General features: G+C 46.6%; 1 protein-coding gene across 1 annotated transcript; it reads right to left on the bottom strand.

Moving 5' to 3' along the window:
• Positions 1–7,339: 7,339 nt before the first annotated feature.
• On the bottom strand, positions 7,340–13,015 carry LOC147081631 (maestro heat-like repeat-containing protein family member 1). Its single transcript, XM_085980764.1, has 2 exons — positions 12,940–13,015; positions 7,340–12,323 (listed from the first exon to the last, which is right to left on the bottom strand). Exons 1-2 carry the CDS (start codon positions 13,013–13,015, stop codon positions 7,471–7,473), a joined length of 4,929 nt encoding a protein of 1,642 aa, XP_085836890.1. The 3' UTR covers positions 7,340–7,470.
• Positions 13,016–22,490: the final 9,475 nt, after the last annotated feature.

The following is a 22,490-nucleotide window of genomic DNA, read 5'->3' as shown; positions in this document are numbered from 1 at the left end:
CAACCTCGTGGTGAACGGGTTCCAGTCGGACGAGGAGCCCGTTCTATCACTGCTGATTGAAGGGAGCCGGCATACGTTTCTGGTAGACACCGGAGCTGCTATGTCATCTGTCCGATCAGAGCTCAATCTCCCTAAATCCGGGGAAACACAAAGCCTGTCCGGATTCCAAGGACAAGTGTGCCAGTACCCGATATCAGAACCAGTTGAAGTAGCATTTCAAAATGAGTCTGTGAAACACCAATTCGTGATCACAAATGGGCTGGATTGCAATCTCATGGCCAGAGACCTGTTATGTGCATTTCAACTAAGACTTGAGTGTGGGAACGAAGGAATAACTGTAAAACCATGGGCCCCTAAAAGACAATGTTACGTCTCTATCACCCCACAATGGTGGACTCTGGACTTAAAAGATGAACCCCCATCTCATGTAACCCTAGCTTATGATCGAAGTGGAAAGGATAAGGAATTGGAGAATTTTTACCAAGCTTATGAAGGGACTGAGTGGAATGTTGTTCTCCGAGCCATAGTTACGGGACCGGAGGGGAAAGCAGAATATGTTGAGGTTCCCTCGGAATTGTGGAAGCAACCCCTAACCGTAGCCCCACACATCACCCGGGAAGTGAACTCCCCCTACCGTGCGAAAGATCTGGGACCCATGGTAAAACAGGCAGTTGAACAAGCTAACCCAGATGACCGGCAGGAGCAGGCCCTGTCAGGCGGTCGAGCTATCCTGTTATACCAAGAGCCAAAGGTAGTCTTGACACAGTTGCACCACCACGTTGGGAATGAGGTACCGGAATACGTCAATCCGCAAGTGTGGGCAGAAGACCCCACACAGGTAGGATGCGTTAAAATAACTCCCATCCAAATCGCCCTACAGGAAAATGTTGTACTACCCTCTATACGACAGTATCCGCTGAAACAACAAGCGATACCCAGCATTGATAAACTGATCACGGGACTACTGGCACAAGGAATCCTGATTAAATGCCAGTCCCCGTGCAACACGCCCATACTTGCAGTTCCAAAATCAGGAAAGCCAAACCAGTACAGATTAGTACAGGACTTACGATCTATCAATGCTATTGTACAACCGCTTCATGCACTAGTACCTAATCCAGCTCACATTCTGGCCCAGGTCCCTGCACAAGCGAAAATCTTTGCAGTAGTCGATCTCCAGCACGCCTTCTTCGCCTTGCCACTGGAACCGGCAAGCCAGTACCTCTTTGCCTTTACTTATAATGGACAACAGTACACGTGGACCCGACTGCTGCAGGGTTTTGTAAACTCCCCAACATTATTCTCTAGGTGCCTACAAGGACAGTTGCAGACTTTGACCTTGAAACATGGTTCCGCTCTGGTCCAGTACGTGGACGACTTGTTAATAGCTAGCCCTGACGAACAAAGTAACCGGGAAGACACCGCCCAGTTGCTTAATCACCTATTCTCACTCGGGTACGTAGTCTCTCAAAGGTACTAGTGGCTCAACAGAAAGTTAAATTCCTTGGCTTCATGTTCTCAGCAACCGAGCGGAGTCTAGAGAAAAGCAGGATTGAGCCAATCTGTCAGTTCCCTGTACCCCGTAGTGCAAAACAAGTGAGGCAATGGATGGGGATGGTAAACTACTGTAGACAATGGATACCCAACATCGCTCTAGAAACCAAACAACTAACACCATACACCAGTATAGAGGGCGAGTTTCAGCTAGACCCTGTCGCCATAAGAGCGTTTGAAAACCTAAAAGAAGCATTGTCGCAAGCCCCAGCACTGGGGAGACCCCTGTATGACAGGCCCTTCCAGCTATACTGCACTATCCTCACTGATTGTTCGACTGCTGTCCTAACTCAAAAACATGGGGACAAGCATAGGCCGGTGGCTTACTACTCCTCGAAGTTAGATCCGGTAGCGCTAGGGCATCCCGTATGCACCCAGATTCTGACCGCCATCTATAATAGCCTACAATCGGCTGCCAACCTAACTTTGCAACAAGATATTACAGTATACAGTTCGCACTCGGTAACTGCACTATTAGGCCAATTACAAACTCAGCACCTCACTATGGCCTGACAGAACAAGTACAAGATATACCTGTTGAATAATCCTAAACTGCAATTTAAGCATTGTACTACTATCAACCCAGCATGCTTTCTCACAGAACCACCCCTCGAACAAACAGACCCAGGACATGATTGTCTATTTTTAATCAAGGAAGATACCTCCGTCAGGGAGGATCTATCTGATGCCCCAATGCAGAGTCCTGACACAACCATGTATGTGGATGGAAGTGCGTCCGTCAGTCCCCTTGGGAAAAGACTTTCTGGATATGCAATCATAAATCAGGACGGTAACATTTTGGAGTCTGCTGCCTTTGAGTCTCCGTATTCCGCCCAACAAGCAGAACTGTTTGCATTAATACGAGCTTGTATCTTAGGGAAGGACTTAAAGGTTAACGTTTATACAGACTCGAGATATGCCTTCGGAGTGGTTCATGATTTCGGACAATTATGGAAAAACAGAGGGTTCCTAACCTCTGCAGGAACACAGATATCCCATCAGAAATTAGTATCTGATTTGCTACAAGCCCTCATGCTACCAAAACAGATCTCCGTGATAAAGTGCTCCGCACACACAGCAGGACAAACCTCTGTAGATATAGGGAATAGATGCGCAGACCAGGAAGCTAGGGAAGCATCCCAGGAACAACGAGTGGTTGTGCCTAGAATGATGAGCCAGACTAAAAGCTCAAATAAAAGCAAGTCTCCCTCAGAAAAGCCAATGCCAACCATCCAAGACGTCATTAAGTTACAGGAGGACGCTCCTGACTGTGATAAGGGACTGTGGAAACAGCTCGGTTGTACATATGATTGTGTGTCTAAATTATGGGTCACCCCTGCCGAGCAAACTTGTATGTCAGATGAGCTAGCATTATGGGTTATTGAATGTATACACTTTGCAACTCATTGTGGTGCCAGAGCAACTAGTGACACGTTATTAGCTACATGGTGGCATCCTAGATTACAGGCTCTGGCTCAAGGTATTAGCAGCCGCTGCCTCATTTGTCAGCAGCATAACCCGGGAAAAGGCATACCTTGTGAAATGGGTAAGACGCCGTTACCCACGGGTCCCTTTGAGACCCTCCAGATGGACTACATTGAGTTAGAAAGGTGTCAGTGTTATAAATATGTACTGGTTATTGTTGATGTATTTAGTAAGTGGATTGAGGCCTACCCGACTACGGATAACAAAGCCTCCACTGTTGTAAAAGTTTTAATGAGAGAAATTATTCCCAGGTACGGAATTCCAAACCGATTAAGTTCAGACAACGGCCCTCACTTCGTGGGTCAGGTAACCAAGGAATTCTGCACTCAAATGGGCATCCAACAGCAGTTACATTGTGCCTACAGGCCACAGGCCGCCGGACTGGTCGAGCGGGCTAATCAGACCTTGAAAAATAAACTTGCCAAATTACAGGCCGAGACGGGAACTACATGGCTCAAATTACTCCCCGTGGCCTTGTTCCAAATACGTACTACCCCGGCTGGTGCAGCAAGGTTAAGCCCTGCTGAAATCATATATGGCAGACCTCTCAAAACCCCGTGGAACCAGGAAGTCCCAAAGACTGTCCACTTTCACCACATGACGGCAGAAATGACTAACTATATTTTGTCGTTAACCAGGGCATTGAAAAGTTTGCACTCCCGGGTACGCGCTGCCTACATCGACCTCCCCCCTATAGTCAGTCCGTCCAAAATCGAGCCCGGAACGTATGTATTGATCAGGAATTGGACGCGAAAAGGACTGGAACCTCATTGGGAAGGACCCTATCAAGTCCTACTCACCACTCCAACTGCTGCCAAAGTAGAGGGAAAGAGTGCTTGGGTCCACCTCCACCACTGTAAAATTGTCAGTAATGCTATGCCTAAAACTTAAAGAATGCTAACCTCTCTTGCTTCCAAGAAATCTCTCCTTAAACAGACGTGCCGCGCCGACTGACCATGCAGACGCCCCTGTGGATCCTCTCCATCAGTGTCCTGCTCACCCCTGGAATAACTCAACAGCCCAGGAGGAGGACATGCCAGCGGAACCAACCCAAGCGGATACACCATCTATGCCCAGGAGACGTGCTTCGGTGCAATGATGATAACCCAGGCGGGTTCGGGAAATGGAACGTGATCAACTTGGACACCTACATTGGGCTTATTAGACAGCCCCACCGCTCGCTAGTGCTGAGAAACGAACACAGAGGAACATTGCCATGCTATTGGACTGAGTGTAAATTTAATTACGTTTGCCGACGCCAGGCGACCAAGTCTGTTACTGCAAGACCATGCAGTATAACTACAGACACCAAAGGACAGAATCGTTGTCTGAAGTTGCCCTCTATTATGAGCAGCTTTGACTATTTTAGGTTAGAAGGTATCCTCACCAAGAAACGTAAACGAGATCTCCAACACATTTTCCCTAAAGAAACCCCGACGGGCAACCTATTCCTCCAGACTCACGCAGCCCTATACTCACCAGAGTCAATTGTTTGTTATCCGCCCCTGACCTCTGTGGAGGGGATGTTTGCCCCAACCCCGGTTATTGTTCCCCCGGACTTTCTTTTAGATGCTCACCTCCCCCCTCCCACAACTAATATAACAATACCCTACACCTTAACCCCGCCCGCCAATTGCCTGAGACTAAGCAGGAACCCTGGTGGTTACGAGAATTGTTGGAATGGGACGGGCTATGGTTGTAGGTCAGTATGGGTTAAACAGAACTACACCTGCTTGGTGACACGCTGCCTCCACCATCAATGTACGATAGGACCTGACACCGGTAGCTGCACATGTGAGCAATCCATATGTCTGTCAGTAACCGAAGGAGTGCAAGTTTTATGTGGAGAAGGGAATGGAACAAATCTGAAGGTAGGGGGGGAAACCTTTATGCTAGTAGAAATAGCTAGTACCCAGCCTGCTGATACCCTTGAGATCCAAGGCCTGGACTATTTCCTTCCCCCGAGCCATTTAAGCACAAGGCGGAAACACATATCCGTGATATATACGAAACCAGGCTACTTTTTCTTGGGCCAAGGAAAAGCCACTAATTTCATGGTAATAGGTACCGCCCCCCGGACTGTAGCCATCGCTACTCTAACCCCTACCACAGTACCTTGCCCCTCCCAATGGACATCCCACCGAAAAATAGTAGCCAGGGCAGCCTCAAAAGAGTTTTGCTCCAAATGGAAAGATCCTGAATCCCTAGGAGGACACGGAACCTCTGTAGGATATGGATTTGCTGGCCTGTTCTCTATAGGCTATACTGGAGCCTATTTGGCCGCTAATAACCGGAACTACCTTATCTGTGGTCTCACCATCCTGGGTAATGCTACCATGGGGGCCCTCGACGCAGTCACTAAAGAATTGTCGGAACTCAGGTTATTCACTATGCAAAACAGATATGCCCTAGACTACCTGCTGGCCCGAGAAGGTGGTGTCTGTGCAATAGTAAAAGGTAAATGCCTTATGGGAGTCTGAGACCAGACAGAGAACATCACCCGCTTTATCACTAAGATAAGGGAACAGATGGATAATATGAAGGAAGCAAGTAACTGGGGAAACTGGGGATTTGGAGGATGGTCTGACTGGTTGATAAATATGGCCATGTACTCAGTAGCTGCCATCGTCTGTATTTTCGTTGGACTAGCAATCATGAAATGTGTGTTGGGAAGAATGCAGCTAGCTTTGGAGAAAGTAGGTGGCCCGAGGATGTTAGTAGTAAGACAGGCCAGTGAATGTGAAATGAAGGAAGTAAAGTACGATGATAATGAAGAATTTGATCGACTAAATAAGATAGACGTACCCGAATAACGGTTGGTTATCATAGAATGATAAAAGGAGGGAATGAGAATATCATTTCGAGAAACAGAAACCAGAAACTGTAAAAGCAGCAGAGAAGTAAAAAGGGCTAACCTGATCTTTAATTGTTAACGAGGCTGGCACCCATGATGTTACCCCTTGCTGATAGAAACAATGTAGCAGAAACTGTTTAGACTTTAGTGATTGCAAACACATTACCATAATGTTGAGGTGATCATAACACATTACCATGATGTTTACTTAGCTGTAACCCATTCAGTAAAATGTGACTTCTTTATTTCAAACTGCCAGACCAGGAAATCCAATTAAATGTATACATGCCCAGCTCATGATTGGTGCAGAATGTACGAGGTGTTAATGCTCTCTCAAAAGCAGGGATAAAAATGTAGCACACTGTATGAGAAATAGCTTGCTCTGTTGGGTTCGTTAGACTCTTGCAGGAGTCGGTGCTGACATTTCAGAGTAAGACTCCGCGGGTAATAAATCGTTTGAATTCTCCAGTTGTTCGACTCAGTGTTTGCTGAACCAGACTGAGGGTAAAAGAATCCGTTCCATCAAATCGAGCAGCGTTTTGGAACACAATTGTTTACTTTTTCCTTGCATTAAAAATGTTGCTTTATGTATTTAAGAGTGGTAACCTGGTACAGTTTGATTAATACTGTGGAAATGGGTTTATCACAAAAAATAAGCATTTTTAATAAGGTCTACCACCTGTGAGTAACCGGATTTTAAATAAGTGAAAGAGTTTTAAAACTATACCGAACCATTTACTATTTCATTGGTGTACAGTAGTCAGCTTCCTAGCAAATAAAATATTTAATATTTTAAAACTTTTAAAATGCGCATTAGTGTCCTTGCACCTTTTAAAAAAAAAAGCTTAATTTTAAGAGCCTCCTCAAAGGCCCACAAACAAGCGCAATTAGCGTAAACTTGCCATGGTGATGAATTTGACCTGGGAGAGGGGCTAGTTTTGTGGGCGGGGCTGTCTTCCAGTACACTGTTTTTTTAAACCAGCGCATGAGATCGCAGAAACTCGATTTGCACTGGACGTAATTTGTGCTTAAAATTCCTCGATCTTTTGCAATGGTTTGGCCAATTTCGGGCGAATTGCGCTGAAAAATACCAGCACAACCTGACGGAAACTCTAAGCTGGGGAGTGCAATGTCAAAGTTTGCGCATGATACGAAACCTGGCAACATACTAAATAGTGAGCAGAATATCAGACTCAGGACAGACTGGCAAAATGGGCAGACACATAGCAGATGCAAGTTAATGTGAATAAGTGTAAAGTGATGCACTTTGGGAGTGCAGGGAACTGCATCTATAAATAAACTAGCATGATGATCCAGTGAAGAATTACATGGAGTGAGGAGTAGGATCTGTGTCTAATGTCCAGTGTGAGAGAGAGAGAGAATCAGGAGCGGTCACTCCCAGTCACGCAGCAGTGGGACCTGCACCATTTGAAGACGCACCAATAGTTACAATGGAACAACAGGATATTGATTTATTTACAAACCATAAAATTACATATTTACAAATCAAGTTGAATGAATGATCACTTTGCTGCTAAGAGGACGCGGAGAAGGTTGGTGGCCTGAGCGTCGAGTCTTCAGTCTGATGGTGAACAGCAGCAGTTCATTGTGCAGATGTTCCACCAGGTGGCCCTCCGGGCGGGTTGGACACGTTCTGACTGTTGAAGTAAACATGCAAAGGCCACTGCATGTGCTTGCAGTTGTTCCTGGGGGCTCTGGAAGAAGGACTCGCAGTCCGCGGCATATGAGGAGATCTGTTTGGGGATATCTTGGGCCAACTGTTGTGAAAGGTCTCTTAGGAGGGTCATGTAGTTCCTGGTGGGCTCCTTCGCATACTTGTCAATCAACAAGGAAGCCTCAACAGATCCAATGAGTGGGAAGAGCAACCATAGTGTTGATAAACAAGACCTAGTGACCTCCTCACTCTTTCCATTCAGGTGTAGCAACAAACGCACCAGGTTGGAATGGACCAGTCGGCAGAAGAAGGATCTGGAACCTCCAATTCCACACTTGGCCAAGATCCCCAACACTTTGAACGCTTCAGCCCGCACTCTATCAGACTCTGCCTCAAAGTGTGGTTGAATCCTGACGAGGATTTCCTCTACATAAGGTTGGATGGTGTTTGCTTGCAACTGAATTAAGTTCTTTGAGAGGCACGACAGCACCTCAAAGATTAGCACCTCCTTCTGGTTCTTCATGTTCCCCAACAGACTAATCATTGTGCACATCACTTGCAGACGCAATCTTTTATTCTTGGGGTGTGCTCTAATGTTGTACAGGCCTCTGACACACAGCAACCGGGTAACTGGAGAAGCATAGAGCAAATATCTTAACAATCTATTCGCCAGAATGCCTGTGAGATGCAGCTGTGAAACCAGGGGAGATTTTAACAGCTCTGCAAAGAAGGAAACCAAGGTGACTGCCTGACAGTCTTGAACAGTATGGAATTGAGTTGCCAGCTGTTTCACAATGCCAGTCAGACTGGCGCCAGCATATCTCACCATTGCTCTGGCCAGCAGGACAACCCCCTTGTCAGACTTGCAGAGATCCATCATCTGGTCCCATCCTCCACTTTGCACCATATCATGAAGCACTGCTTCATTATCTGTTTGAGCTAGCAGGTCCTTCAGTGTCTCCACACAGTTCACACAGACATTGCTGCTTTCAGGTGTTAGAGGCTCAACTGAGAATTCTCTTTGCTGCAGTTGACCATCAGGAACAAAGTCACTGACCAGACAAACATTAACACACGAGCTAAGATAAATGAGTAGGACACTAAATATCTGCGGGAATAACATAGCCACCGCTTTTGCCGACTCAGGCTTAGTTATTATTTCGTGCAGCCCACAGATGGCAGCCAGGGATTCAAGGGTTGCGTTATCTCTGATGGGATAGGTTCTGCTCATTGCAAATTCTAACTGTTCGTTCAGTCTGTCCAGCAGCTCTTCTATTGTACTCGTGGCACATTCTGTGTCCTTGGCCAGTGATCGCCACACATCACTGATGTACTTGTCCGAAGGGACAGGGTAGGTGGGGAGACAGGACACAACTGTTGCTCTATTGTGTGAGGTCAGTATGGCGATACTCTGTAGAACTGAAAGTCTCACGTTCTCATAAGGAACTGACTGCAATTCAACGCTCAGCACGTGAAGTATCTCCAAGACCTGATCCCCAAGTTCACTGCCACGTTTTTTAATTATGTTTTGCAGGAGCACAGCGGCTGCACCGGAACAACTGAGGTGCTGGTCGGACAGTCCTTTGAGGGCCACAGAGAGCAAGCTGCCCAACTGGTCATGGGGCAAACACTTGGAAATTACCTCTGTGATCTGGCAGCATGCTTGAAAGATGACTGAAGCATCAGGGTTAGCTAACTGTTCCCTGACTTCTTTCAGAACCTCCAACTGCTCCTTTTGCTGATCCAGATTGCTGCCTTCGTACGGCAACTGAATCGACAGGATGATGCACAAGGTGTCCAGAGCCATCTGTCGAACGGGAAGCGATGGGTCTGCACAACGCGGCATCAGTCGTCCAATCAGAGTCCCCGTGTTATTTCCAGGCGTTACATTCTGAACATTGAGCTTCTCCCAGTAAAATTTCAGAAGCTGTATGGTCGTGTCCATGGCTCTCTCTCGCTCATGAGGTTTTGCTGAAATGATCCAGACTTCTACCTGATTGAAAATGACCACAAATCCTTCAGGGGACAGGTCCTGAAGCAATAATTGCTTCAGGAGCTCTTGCAGGGAACTCATAGTTTGGGTATAAAGTGTTCCCATTTCTTTTCTGTTACTATTCATGTCTTTGTCCAGTTCTGAAGGTAACAAGCTGAAAGTACTGGTCAGGCAGGTTTGAATCAATTTGCAGGTGTCAGCTCGGTTTGGCTCAATGTGTAGTTGTATCAGATGTTTGCAGGCATTCATGGCTAACTGTCGAACAGGGCTCTGCAGCAGCTCTGGTGGCTCGGCCTCGATAAGATCCAGCATGCATGTCAGCAGCTCCCTGTTTCTGATAAAGTTGAAGGGAGCTCTCTGGCGATTTGAATGTAGGGATCTGGCTATCAGAGTCACGGTCTGTATTAGGCTGAGCTTTAGTGCGAGATCCCTGGATTCAGTCTTGTTCTCCTGTCCACTTGTAATGTATTGGTTGATCACAGCCGGCAGAATGTGGGTCTCGATTGTGGACAGCATTAGTTCCTCAGGTGCGTAGAATGCCAAGTTCCCATAGCACAGAACCAGTGTGCTCCTGGCTTTAGCCAAATCCACATCAGGCTTGACCCCAAGAATATTCAGGAAACTTTGAGTTTTCTTAAATCTGTTGGAGTTAGCAAACTCCTCCAGGCTACTGAGGGTATCATGAAAGTGTGTCATGGCACAGAAACCAATGGCGAGAGCTGCACCCTCTCTCTCCGCACTCTCACTGTGCTGCACACTCAGTAGCATTTCGTAAAGCTCCTCCTTTATTTTTGTTGTGCGGGTCTGACGAAGCACTGTCCCAAATGATTTATAGAGAAAGCCTTTCTCTTGTGGGGATAGGTGGTTGGTGTTAATCTCTCTATGTATTTCATTAGCGAGCTGGCATGTCCATTCCTCGTCATCAATGGCATTGAGTGTTCTGGACAAGAACAGCAATAATTTCTCCTCCCATTCCTTTTGGGCCAGAGACTCCTTTGAATTCTTTAGTAATTGTTCAACCAATGATGGAAGCTCCTCTTCCCACTCTCTCTCAGATGCTGGGCGAATATTGAGGCTCAGGACTTGCATTAGCCTCAGTGCCGCAGCTCCTCGGCTTCCTCCCTGATATGGGCAACAAGAAATGACGAGGAGCCGGGTCAGCAGTGCCTGGGCTTTCGGGAGATTGGCATCTTCATTGTAAGTGAGGAAAAACCTCTCACTGCCGGCTTGCAGTTTCTTTTTTCCAAGATGTGCTGAACAATTACAGATTGTTGTTAAAGCCTTGGTGTACTGGGTCATGGTGACAAACTCCAGTAAGAATGGCCAAAGGACATCCTCCATCTTCACTGCAGCTGTGATCACACACATCACTGTTTCACATACTGTGACTAATTCCTCAGTTGTTACCTGGTCTGGCTGATGATTGGGTGGTTCCAGGGTCCCTGAATCAACAGATGCAGCACACTGTTGGATGACAAATTCCACCATTGCCTTTCCTCCCTCTAGCTCAAGGTAACCTTGCTGGGCCATGACACATATTACCTGGGCAATTAGTTTCTTCTCCTGATTGCTGCGCTTGTCCAGGAGCAGTGGTTTTATGGCAGCCACAATCTGAGCCTTCTTCCTCTCAAAATGTGAGGAGACCGATATGATGAGTTGCCTCAGTACATTGAGTGTTCCTACTCTCATCTTTTGGTCAGCGTTCTCCAACTGTGAGAGGAGAAATTCGACTATTGTATCTGCATAAGCTGGGACCAGAACTCTAAAACAGCAAAGGATCTTATTGCATTTCTTCGCAGCAAAATGGTTAGTATACCCTGCCGAAACACACATCTGCTGGTGGAGACTTTTAAGCAGATTGCCCATCTGTGTTTTCAGCCCCAGATACCTCATCTCTATGGCAACATCCAGCACCCGGCACAGACACTCTGTGATGGAAAAATGCCCTGGTTGCTTCTTGTAGAGAGACAGGATGCCTGGAATTATCCTGGGCAGCTCTTTTTCCAGTGCGTCCTTGGGCAGCAGGGAAATGACATAGCCTAGAGCTTCTACTATTGAGATCTTCAATTCAGAGGACTCCTTCTTGAACCACACCTTGAATAACAGACTATAGACAGTGTTGATTTCGGTGGAGAAAGAATCTTTAGTCACGTTAGGGTCTGAGGCTTTCTCCATATTTCCCAGATAGATCAGGATGCTCTTGCTAAAACTTCCTACCGCTGAGGCAAATGCAGTCTTCAGCTCAGCCTGTTTAACGCCAACGAATACTGGAATCATGATCCCCAAGATAGATTTTAGTAAAGGAACCATGCCGTACACATTTTCCATTGACATTTTTGTTAAGGTCTTGACCATGTACACATGCGGAAGGTGCCCTTGTTTGAAACTCTTTGTCGTCAACTGGACAACTTCATTTCTGAACCTGAAGCTCATGACAACCAGGAGATTGCTGGCTGCTTCCTGGCTGGCAGCTTGTGCTCCTGTTAACATCGTCATCCACATTGCAGCCAAAGAGATAACTTTCTCAGCAAGTGCTTGGCTGATTTGATCAAGGTTGTCCTTGATAATCATCGCCATGCTCTCCAATACTACAACACCGTATGGAGCTGTCCGCGTGGTGTGATGGCACAGATAGTCATGGCAGCTCATTAATACTATTTCTGGGTGCTGACGCCCCAATGTCTGGAGGGTCTTTGATATTCTCTGATGACAACGTTCATCTTCCTCGGCTATCATCTTCACGAAGGCAACCGAGAATGTCCCTCAATGTGGAAACAGTCAGCAGTCAAATTCTACAACTCTTCAATATGAAGAAAGGTTTCAACCAAATAATTTCTGTGAGTAATGATCAATTAAAGATTGTCTTTGTTCACTAACTCTCAGTATGAAATCAGATCTCTGCTCGGATGTTGTTCCCTGACTTCTTTCTCTCCAATAATTAACACTGTTCCTTTCCACAGTGTTTTAAATTTGTTCTTGGTGATCTTCCAAAATTTGGATAGATTTGATGAACGCACTTGTCTTTAAGCTCTCTCCTCTTTGCTCTCTCATGCACAAATGCACAGTTTGAACCACTTTGCTGTGTCTTGTCCACCCGTGGTTTCTGGGTTGTCATGGTTTTCATTGTGAGGCCATGTTACATGACCCCTCAGTTGTGATGTCGTCCTGGGTTATGTGCCCATATAAGTCTTGTCAGCTGTTTATGGCAGATTAAGGTGGGGGGGGGTTGTTGTTGTTGTGCCTCGACAGGAAGTAAATTATAAAGGGATTGAAGCTGCTTCATGAGGTCATGAAGTTATTGTGACATCAGAGCACTTGTTCCAATCGTCACTCCTTTAAAATCCTTGTTCTCTAGTGCCTACCACCCTGGTTTCTCACCCACATATCCTCCCTGATTTCCTCCTTCAACCTCTGGACTCAGTGACTCCTCATCCTTGGTCATTTCAATCTCCATTTCAACTTCCCTTGCCCTCTTCTCATCTGATTTTACTGCTCTCCTGTCATCCTTTAAACTCTCCTACCCATATTGATGGCCTCTAGTTATGCTCTTCCCCACAAGTAGAAACATTCTCTCTGTAACAACTTTATCAACATTTTTCATAATTTTAAATATCACTAATAGGTCACCCCTCAGCCTTCTCTTTTTCCAAGAGAAAAGAGACCCAGCCTGTCCATCATTTACTGATATGTATACCCTCGCATTTCTGGTAACATCCTTGTAAATCTTCTCTGCACCCTCTCCAGTGCCTCTATATCAGTTTTTATCAAACAATTGGAGCTTTCAAGACCGAGGTCGATAGGCATTTTTGTTGGGCAAGGGTATCAAGGGATATGGAGCAAAGGCGAGTAAAGGAGTTGAGATGCAGAACCAATTGAACGGAACAGGCTCGAGGGGCCGAATGGCCTACTCCTGTTCGTCGGACTTATTTACCACATTGGGACCAATACTTGACCCAATCAATATTTTACCCTAAATGCTTTGGTTCAAGAAGGCGGCCCACCACCACCTTCTCAGGGCAACTAAGGATGGGCAATAAGTGCCAGCTTTACCAGCGATGGCCACATCCAGAGAACAGTAACTCAGGCCACCATAATATTCAGTTAACCACCCTAGGGTTGTACAGCTCAAAGTGCTATGTCCTAACACAACCTGTTGCATCTTGACACTCTCTTGTGCTGTGGTACAGCATGTTGTGTATTAAACTGGAGTTATACTGTACTCTGTGCAAGCTGAAGGGGGTCTCGCACCTCAAGGCTTTAATGTGCTCGCCAGTCTCGTGTGTTATACTGCCACTTTTGAGTTGATGCGTACCCAAAGTCACGCTTAGTATAATAGGAAATGTATTCACACCAGCATCTACCTGCACTGATCTCAGTCATTGCATCCGGCTAAAGGAAGGAAAGATTGCGGCAAATCACCAAGGGACAAACTGACCCTAATGTGAGAGTTGGCTGTCGAGTGGTCCCTATCTCCGGAGAACCAAACAGGTGAGGGAAGGACAACCAATGACCAGAACAAACAAATGAAGACCATGCCATTTAGAGTCATTTTAATGTTTTCCTCCTTAGGTTGGATCTCAGAACAGATTAAATCAGGCAAACTCTATTTATCCAGAAGAAATCAACTTTTATAAAGTCACAGGTGAATTAAATATGGAAGTACGCACACCAATTAACTGACACTATTAAACAGCAGGGAGTTCTCCTGGTGGACTGGCTAATGTTCATCTTTCAGACACTACCAACAACAGATTAGCTGGTCATTCAACTCATTGCTGTTTGTGGGGTCTTACTGCACAAATATTGGCTGCCAAGTTTGCCTACATAACTTTCACTGCACTCCAAAGCAGACATGTCATAATGTGCTATACAAGTATATACCCTTGTTTCTCATTGTATATGGTTGGATCAGATAAGGGGAGAAAATCTTCAACTAACAGAGGGACAGAACAGAGCTCCCTACAATAGCTGTCACTTAGGGTCCCGAACTTTACATGTACTGCAGCACCTGAAGTTTCTCCCTATTCGTGCACCTTCCAATTTGATGAGAAGTACTGCTTCACTCAAAGCAATTTCTAAAACACTTCAAATGCAATTACATAACTCCAAATATGTAGCAGTGTTTCCATAGGATTATTCAGATACATAGCAAAGCGTTGCGCAGAGCCGACAAGTTTTCCATTACACATAATGATAGCAAGCGAACTAATTCACTAAAAAAGTTTAATTGATCTAATAATGCACCTATGATACCTAGATAAATTCAAATATACCAACTTTACAACACAAGAGCACAATTTCAAATCCACATTAAAACCATGGACTTTGCTTAGCGATGGAAATTTGAACACACTAATCCTTTTAAACCTTGAGCTTGGGAAGGCTTGTCAATTGCATTTTTCAATCGTTCCTCCAGCCTAATGTATTCTCTGAATAGATTCCAAGCATGAATTGTGGCAATTTTGAATTAAGCAAGCAGCAAGCTTGATTAAAGCATTAAAAAAAAACTCTACGAGGTAGTGTCTGGGAGTTTGACAGCGAGACTGTCCCGGACTGCCATATAAGAACATAAGAACATAAGAACATAAGAAATAGGAGCAGTAGTAGGCCAATCAGCCCCTCGAGCCTGCTCTGCCATTCAATAAGATCATGGCTGATCTGATCCTAACCGCCAATCCACTATCCCAGAACCATCTCCTGAATCTAACAGAATTAGACACACGAAATAGGAGCAGGATCAGGCTACACGGCCCCTGGGCCTGCTCCGCTACCCACAGGGCCATGACCGATCCGAAACTAGACTCATGTCCAATTTCCTGCCCGCTCCCCGTAACCTTTAATTCCCTTTACTTCTAGGAAACTGTCTATTTCTGTTTTAAATTTATGTAATGATGTAGCTTCTACAGCTTTTTGGGGCAGCATATTCCATGGACCTACCACCCTCTGAGTGAAGTAGTTCCTCCTCATCTCAGTTTTGAAAGAGCAGCCCCTTATTCTAAGACTATGCCCCCTAGTTCTAGTTTCACCCATCATCGGGAACATCTTCCCCGCATCCACCCGATCCAACCCCTTCACAATCTTATATGTTTCAATAAGATCGCCTCTCATTCTTCTGAACTCCAATGAGTAGAGTCCCAATCTACTCAACCTCTCCTCATATGTCCATCCCCTCATCCCCGGGATTAACCGAGTGAACCTTCTTTGTACTGACTCGAGAGCAGGAAATGTCTCTGCCTTGAGTCACTTCAGCTCAGAGTTGTTAAGTTGGAGTGTGAGTTAGCAACACTCTGACATACGGGGGTGGGAAGGAATTTCTGGACAGTTTACTCCAGAGTACATTCACACCTCAGAGGAAAGCACTGGTGCAGGAAGGGCAGAAGGAACCTAGGGAAGGTCAGACTGAGGGGAGAACAGCCACAATGCTGACCTAGGCACCATGGAGCAGAGGGTTGTCCAAAGAGGGGTGGAGGAGCAGAATATAAACGCAGTAGTTATCGGTGATTCAATAATATAGGGGGATAGATAGCATCCTCTGTAGCCACGTTAAAGAGTCCCAAAGGGTGTGGCTGGAAAGAAATTTGGAAAAGGAGGGAGTAGATCCAGTTGTCGTGGTCCATGTCGGGACCAATGACATAGGAAAGAAAAGGGAGGAGATCCTGCTAAGGGAGTATCATGAGTTAGGAACTAAATTAAAAAACAGGACCCCAAGGGCGGTAAGCTCAATATTATTACCCGAGCCACGTGCTAATTGGCATAGGGACAAACAGATCAGGAAGGTGAACACATGGCTAAAGGAGTGGTGGGGGAAGGAGAGGCTCCATTTCATGGGTCACTGGCACCAGCACTGAGACAGGAAGGAGCTGTACCACTGGGACAGGCTGCATCTGAAGCAGGTTGAGCCCAAGGTCCTAGTGAAAAGGATAAATAGGATAGTAAAAACTTAAACTAATCAATGGGGGTGGCAGTCAGAAACAATAGCAAAAGTGATTGTTTAAAAAAAATGAAAAGGGATAAGAGCAGAGTGTAGGTCACAAGCAGTGATAGATACTCCAGGTTGTGGGAATACTAAAATAACTAAAGTGGTTACAGCAGAAATGACAACTAAGAAGTGTATTAAGTTAAACGGTGCAAGAAAGACAAGGCAGAAGGACAGGTTAGGGTTGCTTGCTCAAATAAGAGTTTTATATACTAACGCACGGAGTATATAAGAAATAAATTGAGTGAATTAGAGGCTCAATTTTGCTTAGAGGGTATGACACGGTGGCCATTACTGAGACATGGCTGCAAGTTGGTCATGATTGGTAGATAAATATTCCAAGTTATAAGGTCTTTAGAAAGGATAGGGAAACTGGAGGGGTAGCATTACTGATTAAAGATACTATTACACATTAATAAGAGAAAGCAATCATTGGCGACTCTATGGTTAGAATTGAGGAATAATGGGAAATGTTTACAGGTCTCCTGATAGCAGCAATGAAGAGGCAGAATGTATTAATTCAGATTAGAGGGGCTTGTAGCAAAAGTAGAGTTGTTTTACTAGGCGATTTTAAAATTCATAGATTGGGATGAGCAGAGTAGCTCAAGCCAGAAAGGTAGTGAATTTGAGTGCATTCAAAATAGGTTTCTAGATCAATATGTTCTAGAACCAACAAGAGAGCAGGCCATACTAGATTTAGTTGATGAGCAATGGACCAGGTTTAGTTAATCTAACAACTTGTATTTATATAGCTTCTTTAATGTAGTGAAAGGTCCCAAGGCACCTCACAGGAGCACTACCCAACAAAATTTGACACCGAGACACAAGATATTAGGACAGTTGGCCAAAAGCTTGGTCAAAGAGGTAGGTTTTAAGGAGCATCTTAAGGGAGGAGGTAGAGAGGCGGAGAGGTATAGGAAGAGAATTCCAGAGCTTAGGGCCTTGGCAGCTGAAGACACGGCCGCCAATGGTGGAGCGATTAAAATCAGGGTAGAGCAGGAGGCCAGGACTGGAGGAGCGCAGAGATCTCAGAGGGTTGTCGGGCTGGAGGAGGTTACAGCAATAGGGAGGGGCGAGGCCATGGAGGGATTTGAAAACAAGGGTGAGAATTTTAAAATTGAGGCATTGCCGGACCAAGCCAATGTAGATCAGGGGTGATGGGTGAGCGGGTTTTGGTGCGAGTTAGGATACGGGTAGAGTTTTGGAGGGTGGTAGGTGGGAGGCCGGCCTGGAGTGCATTGGAATGGTCAAGTCTAGAGATAAAAAAGACATGGATGAGGGTTTCAGCAGCAGATAAGCTGAGGCAGGGGCAGAGATGGGGCAAAGTTACGGAGGTGGAAACAGGTGGGCTTGGTGATGGAGTGGTTATGTGGTCTGAAGCTCATCACAGGGTCGAATACGACACCAAGGTTGTGAACAGTCTGGTTCAGTCCCAGACAGTGGCCAAGGAGAGCAATGGAGTCAGTGGCTAAGGAACGGAGTTTGGGGCCGGTACCGAAGACAACGGCTTTGGGCTTACATAGAAACATAGAAAATAGGAGCAGGAGGAGGCCATTCGACCCCTCGAGCCTGCTCCACCATTCAGTGCGATCATGGCTGATATCCAAATTCAGTACCCTGTCCCTGCTTTCTCCACATTTCCCTTGATCCCCTTAGCCGTAAGAAATAGATCTAACTCCTTAATGAATTGGCCTCAACTGTCTTCTGTGGTAGAGAATTCCACAGGTTCACCACTCTCTGGGTGAACAAATTCCTCCTCATCTCAGTCCTAAATGGCTTACCCCTTATCCTTAGACTGTGACCCCTGGTTCTGGACACCCCCGCCATCAGGAACAGCCTTCCTGCATCTAATCTGTCTAGTCCTGTTAGAGTTTTATAAGTTTCAATGAGATCCCCTCTCATTCTTCTGAACTCTAGCGAATATAAGCCTAATCGACCCAATCTTTCTTCATACGTTATTCCTGCCATCCCAGGTATCAGTCTGGTGAATCTTCGCTGCACTCCCTCCATGGCAAGAACATCCTTCCTCAGATAAGGTGACCAAAACGGCACACAATACTCAAGGTGTGGTCTCACCAAGGCCCTGTACAACTGCAGCAAGACATCCTTGCTCCTGTACTCGAATCCTCTCGCTATGAAAGCCAGCATACCATTTGCCTTCTTAACCCCCAATGTATAGTTGGAGGAAATTTCTCCTCGTTGGACAGCAGGGTGGAGTGGTCGAGAGAGGTGGTGGTGAGGCAGAGCTGGGTTGTTGGCAGCCTACATGTGGAACAGGACGTTTTTTTTTCGGATGATGTCACCGAGGGGCAACATGTAGATGAGAAATAGGAGGGGGCCAAGGATAGATCCTTGGGGGCTCCAGAAGCTAACAGTGCAGTAGCAGGAAGAGAAGCCATTGCAGATGATTCTCTGGGTACGACTGGATAAATAAGAATGGAACCAGGCAAGGGCAGTCCCACCCAGCTAGACGACAGAGGAGGGGTGTTGGAGGAGGATGGGGTGGTCAACTGTGTCAAAGGCTACAAACAGGTTGAGGAGGATGAGGAGAGATAGATTACCACGGTCACAGTCACTTGGGATGTCATTTGTGACTTTGATGAGGGCCGTTTCAGTACTGCAGCAGGGGTGGAAACCTGACTGGAGGGATAACACAGTAAGGGAACATTTATCTAACAGTGATCAGAATATGATCGATTTCAATGTTAGGTTTGAAAAGGAGAAACGTAGCAGTTACTAAGATTCTAAATTTTGGTATGGCTAACACTATCAGACTGTGAGAGACTGATGACAGCAAACAGGTCAAAACTGTTACTGAGTAAAACTACAGATGTACTATAGGAGGTGTGCAAAGAATTTAGCTAATACAGGACCAGTATATATCCACAAGGTGCAAGAGCACTACTTAAATACAGAGTGATTATTTGCACAAACAAATTTGAGTCGTTCAGCGTATGTACACCATATGGGGGCGGAGCTTAAAGACCGTCCTCCCCCCCCCCCCCTCCAACCACTGGAGTCACGCACGCGCACCCATCGCTCCAATCGTGCATGCACCCAGGTTTCCTGTAGGCTCAGAGTCAGGAACTTGTTTGGGGGAGGGGGAGTGAGGAGGAGAAGAGAATGTCATGAACTTGTAGAGGTGGGGGGGGGGGCGGCGGGAAGATCAGGAACTTTGGTGGGTGGGCGGAAGGAGAAGAGGGGTCAGGAACTTGTTGGGGGCAGGGAACAGGAGAGAGAGAAGGTCCTAACCCAGGAGGGTGAGCCCTATCTGTTCTCTTAAAGCAGTAGTGTTAGCACTGTGAGCTCGAGAGCCTGGCTGTCACAATGAATGGATCAAATCGCACATTGCAAAGATATTAATTACTCAGGCAGACAGGATCTAATTACACAGTCCAGACAAACTGTTGGGTGTGTCTTGTCCTCCAATGGGACCAATCAGAAATTTGCCGTTGCAAATAGTTACAGCCTAACAAATAAAACAGCCATGGTCGGCAAAAGCAGTCCGAGAGAACATAAAACTAAAGGAAAGAGCATACAAAGAAGCAAAGAATAATGTAAATCCAGGGGACTGGGAGAGATATAAAGAGCAGCAAAGGAAGACAAAAAATACACTAAGAGCTACAAAAAGGGAATACAAAAAGAAACTTGAGATACCTCAGGATTAACGCAAAGTTTTTACAATTATAATAGAAGACAAAGGGTAGTCAAGGGTAATGTGGGCCCATTTAAAACTAATATGGGCAATATTGTAAATGAAACGAAGGAAATGGCAGACTTGTTGAATAATTACTTTGTGTCAGTCTTCACGGTAAAGAAAGAGGATAATATACCCGACATGCCAGGCAAACTAATAATGAATCAAGGACTGGAACTCACTAAAGTTAACGTAAGCAAGAAAACAATATCAGAAAAATAATGGCACTAAAGACTGACAAATCCTTTTTACGCAGCGAGTGGTGAGGACCTGGAACTCGCTGCTGACGGAAATGGCAGAAGCGGAGACACTCAGGCCTAGAAATTGGGTTGAGGCGCCAAACTGGCGCCAAGTTCGCCTGAGCGCAGGATTTAGCGCAGCGTTCGAGTCTTCAGCGATCGTCCGATATTCAGTTTCATTGCCCCTAGAGGGACACGGGGCGAGGTTCGAGGCGTTCCGTGTTCCTCTTAGGGTGCTGAAACTGAATATCGCAGCGCAACGTGCCGCAGCGCCACACGCTGTGGCACGGCACGCTGCGGTACTGCAGGCCTTCCTCCCATTGTTAAGGGGGAGGGGCCTGCAACAGCGCGATCCCCGATCGTGAATGCCGGCAAAAGAGCCCGGCACCGAGTAGAAGTGCCGGGCTCTTGGGAAACAGCTGGCAATGCCACGGATGGTGGTCAGGAGGCCGGGGACGGAGGTGCTGGCAGGCGGCCGCCGAAAAAGGCGGCCGCCCCGCACCTCCACCTTAACTTGCGCCGCTGCTGGCACAGTAAGGCCCCGTGAACCGGGCGCGGGTAGCGAACGGCGCAACTGCGGCGTTCGCAACCAAATATCGTGAACGGGGTGCGAATGGGGCGCTGCGCACACCGATGACGTCATCGGTGGCGGCGCAGCGCAAAAGGCTAACGCCACCATTATCGCCCCAACTCAATATCGCGGGAGGCACAGCCAGTGGCGCTACAGCCACTGCCTGCCTCTTTAGGTGCTAACAAGTGGCGCTACTCACCCAATTTCTCCCCCTCAATGTTTTCAAGGGGAGACTGGATAGGCACTTGAGGGAAATAAACTTGCAGGTCTACGGGGATAGAGCGGGGGAATGGGACTGACTGGATAGCTCCGATGGGCCGAATGGCCTCCTTCTGTGCTGTTATGACTCTTTGGGGAGAGAAATTCGGTATCGCCCCGTTTGAGGCGCAATTATCGGCCGGGCGCAAAGTTTAGCGCCTGGCACTAATTATCGCCTCCGACTACAAACTTGGGCTCTGTCGCCCCGGAGGTGCTACACGCCTCTCTTAAGGCGCTAACGCCGAGGAGCGAGGCGCTACCTCAGAGCACTGGCGAAGCTCATGTGATGTCAGTCAGCAATGGAACACAGAAACACTGGTGCCGGCCAGTTCTTAAAGGGGAGGGTCGATCTTGCTCTACATCCACATCCTGCTCATTGCAGCCTTGAATCTCGGCCTGGAGAGACCTGTACATCAAATCTGCTGGAAAGAACAATGGAGAGACCCAGGGAAAGAGCTCAGAGTGCAGCCCCCTGTAATCTCTTCTAAATCGATGCAAGGAAGGTCAAATCAAAATGAACCTGCAAAGTGCTGCTCAGTACCCAAAACTCCTTCACACAGTGTTGAATCTCTCCAGAAGTCTCTCAGAATGTGTGATGCAAAAATGTCGCAGACAAAAAAAGGTAGAAAGCGGTCGCCTTTAAATAGCGCTCCCCCAGTCCCTTCCTGACTGCAAAGCGCTCCCCTTAACCTGTCGTTGCTAGCGGCAGGCGGTAAGGCAGGGGCGCCAATCAATATCCAGTCCGGGGACTACCAGGGTGTTGCACGCTTGACTGACGTCATGATCTGCGGGTGCAGGAGATCGTGGCGGTAGTGTTTAGCGCTGCCGCAAAAGGTCGGTCAATTTCGTGAGCAGCGCAAACATCGGCGCACCCGGACGCTAGTTGCTTTGCGCCCCATAGGGCACTAACGGGAGGCGCAATGCAACCAAATTTTCCCCCTATGACCCTTAGAAAGTGGAGTTAATTCTATGATTGACGGTGAAGGTGTTTGGCCTTCCTATTTAATTGAAGTTCCTTTGTGGATGGATATTCTCTTGTGATGGAGCTGTTCTTTGGTTGATCCATATTGAAGGTATAGAACATGACCAATCAAATCATAGAAGTTTAAAGCACAGAAGGAGGCTATTTAGCCCATTGTGTCTATGCTGGCTCTTTGTTAAAGGAATCAAGAACTAATCCCACAGACC

This window comes from Somniosus microcephalus, unplaced genomic scaffold (genome assembly GCF_052327205.1).
Source record: "Somniosus microcephalus isolate GS21.2 unplaced genomic scaffold, FLI_Smic_1.0 scaffold508, whole genome shotgun sequence".
Classification (NCBI taxonomy): domain Eukaryota; kingdom Metazoa; phylum Chordata; class Chondrichthyes; order Squaliformes; family Somniosidae; genus Somniosus; species Somniosus microcephalus.
Note: the sequence above shows the minus strand (reverse complement) of the source record. Positions and strands in the feature narration are given on the sequence as shown.

Excerpts from the sequence above, each read along its gene's own strand:
- LOC147081631 (XM_085980764.1), bottom strand. The coding sequence starts at position 13,015 with ATGGAGATTGAAATGACCAAGGATGAGGAGTCACTGAGTCCAGAGGTT. Across the intron at positions 12,324-12,939 it reads AAATCAGGGAGGATATGTGG|GGACATTCTCGGTTGCCTTC; the intron begins GTGAGAAACCAG and ends TTCCACATTGAG.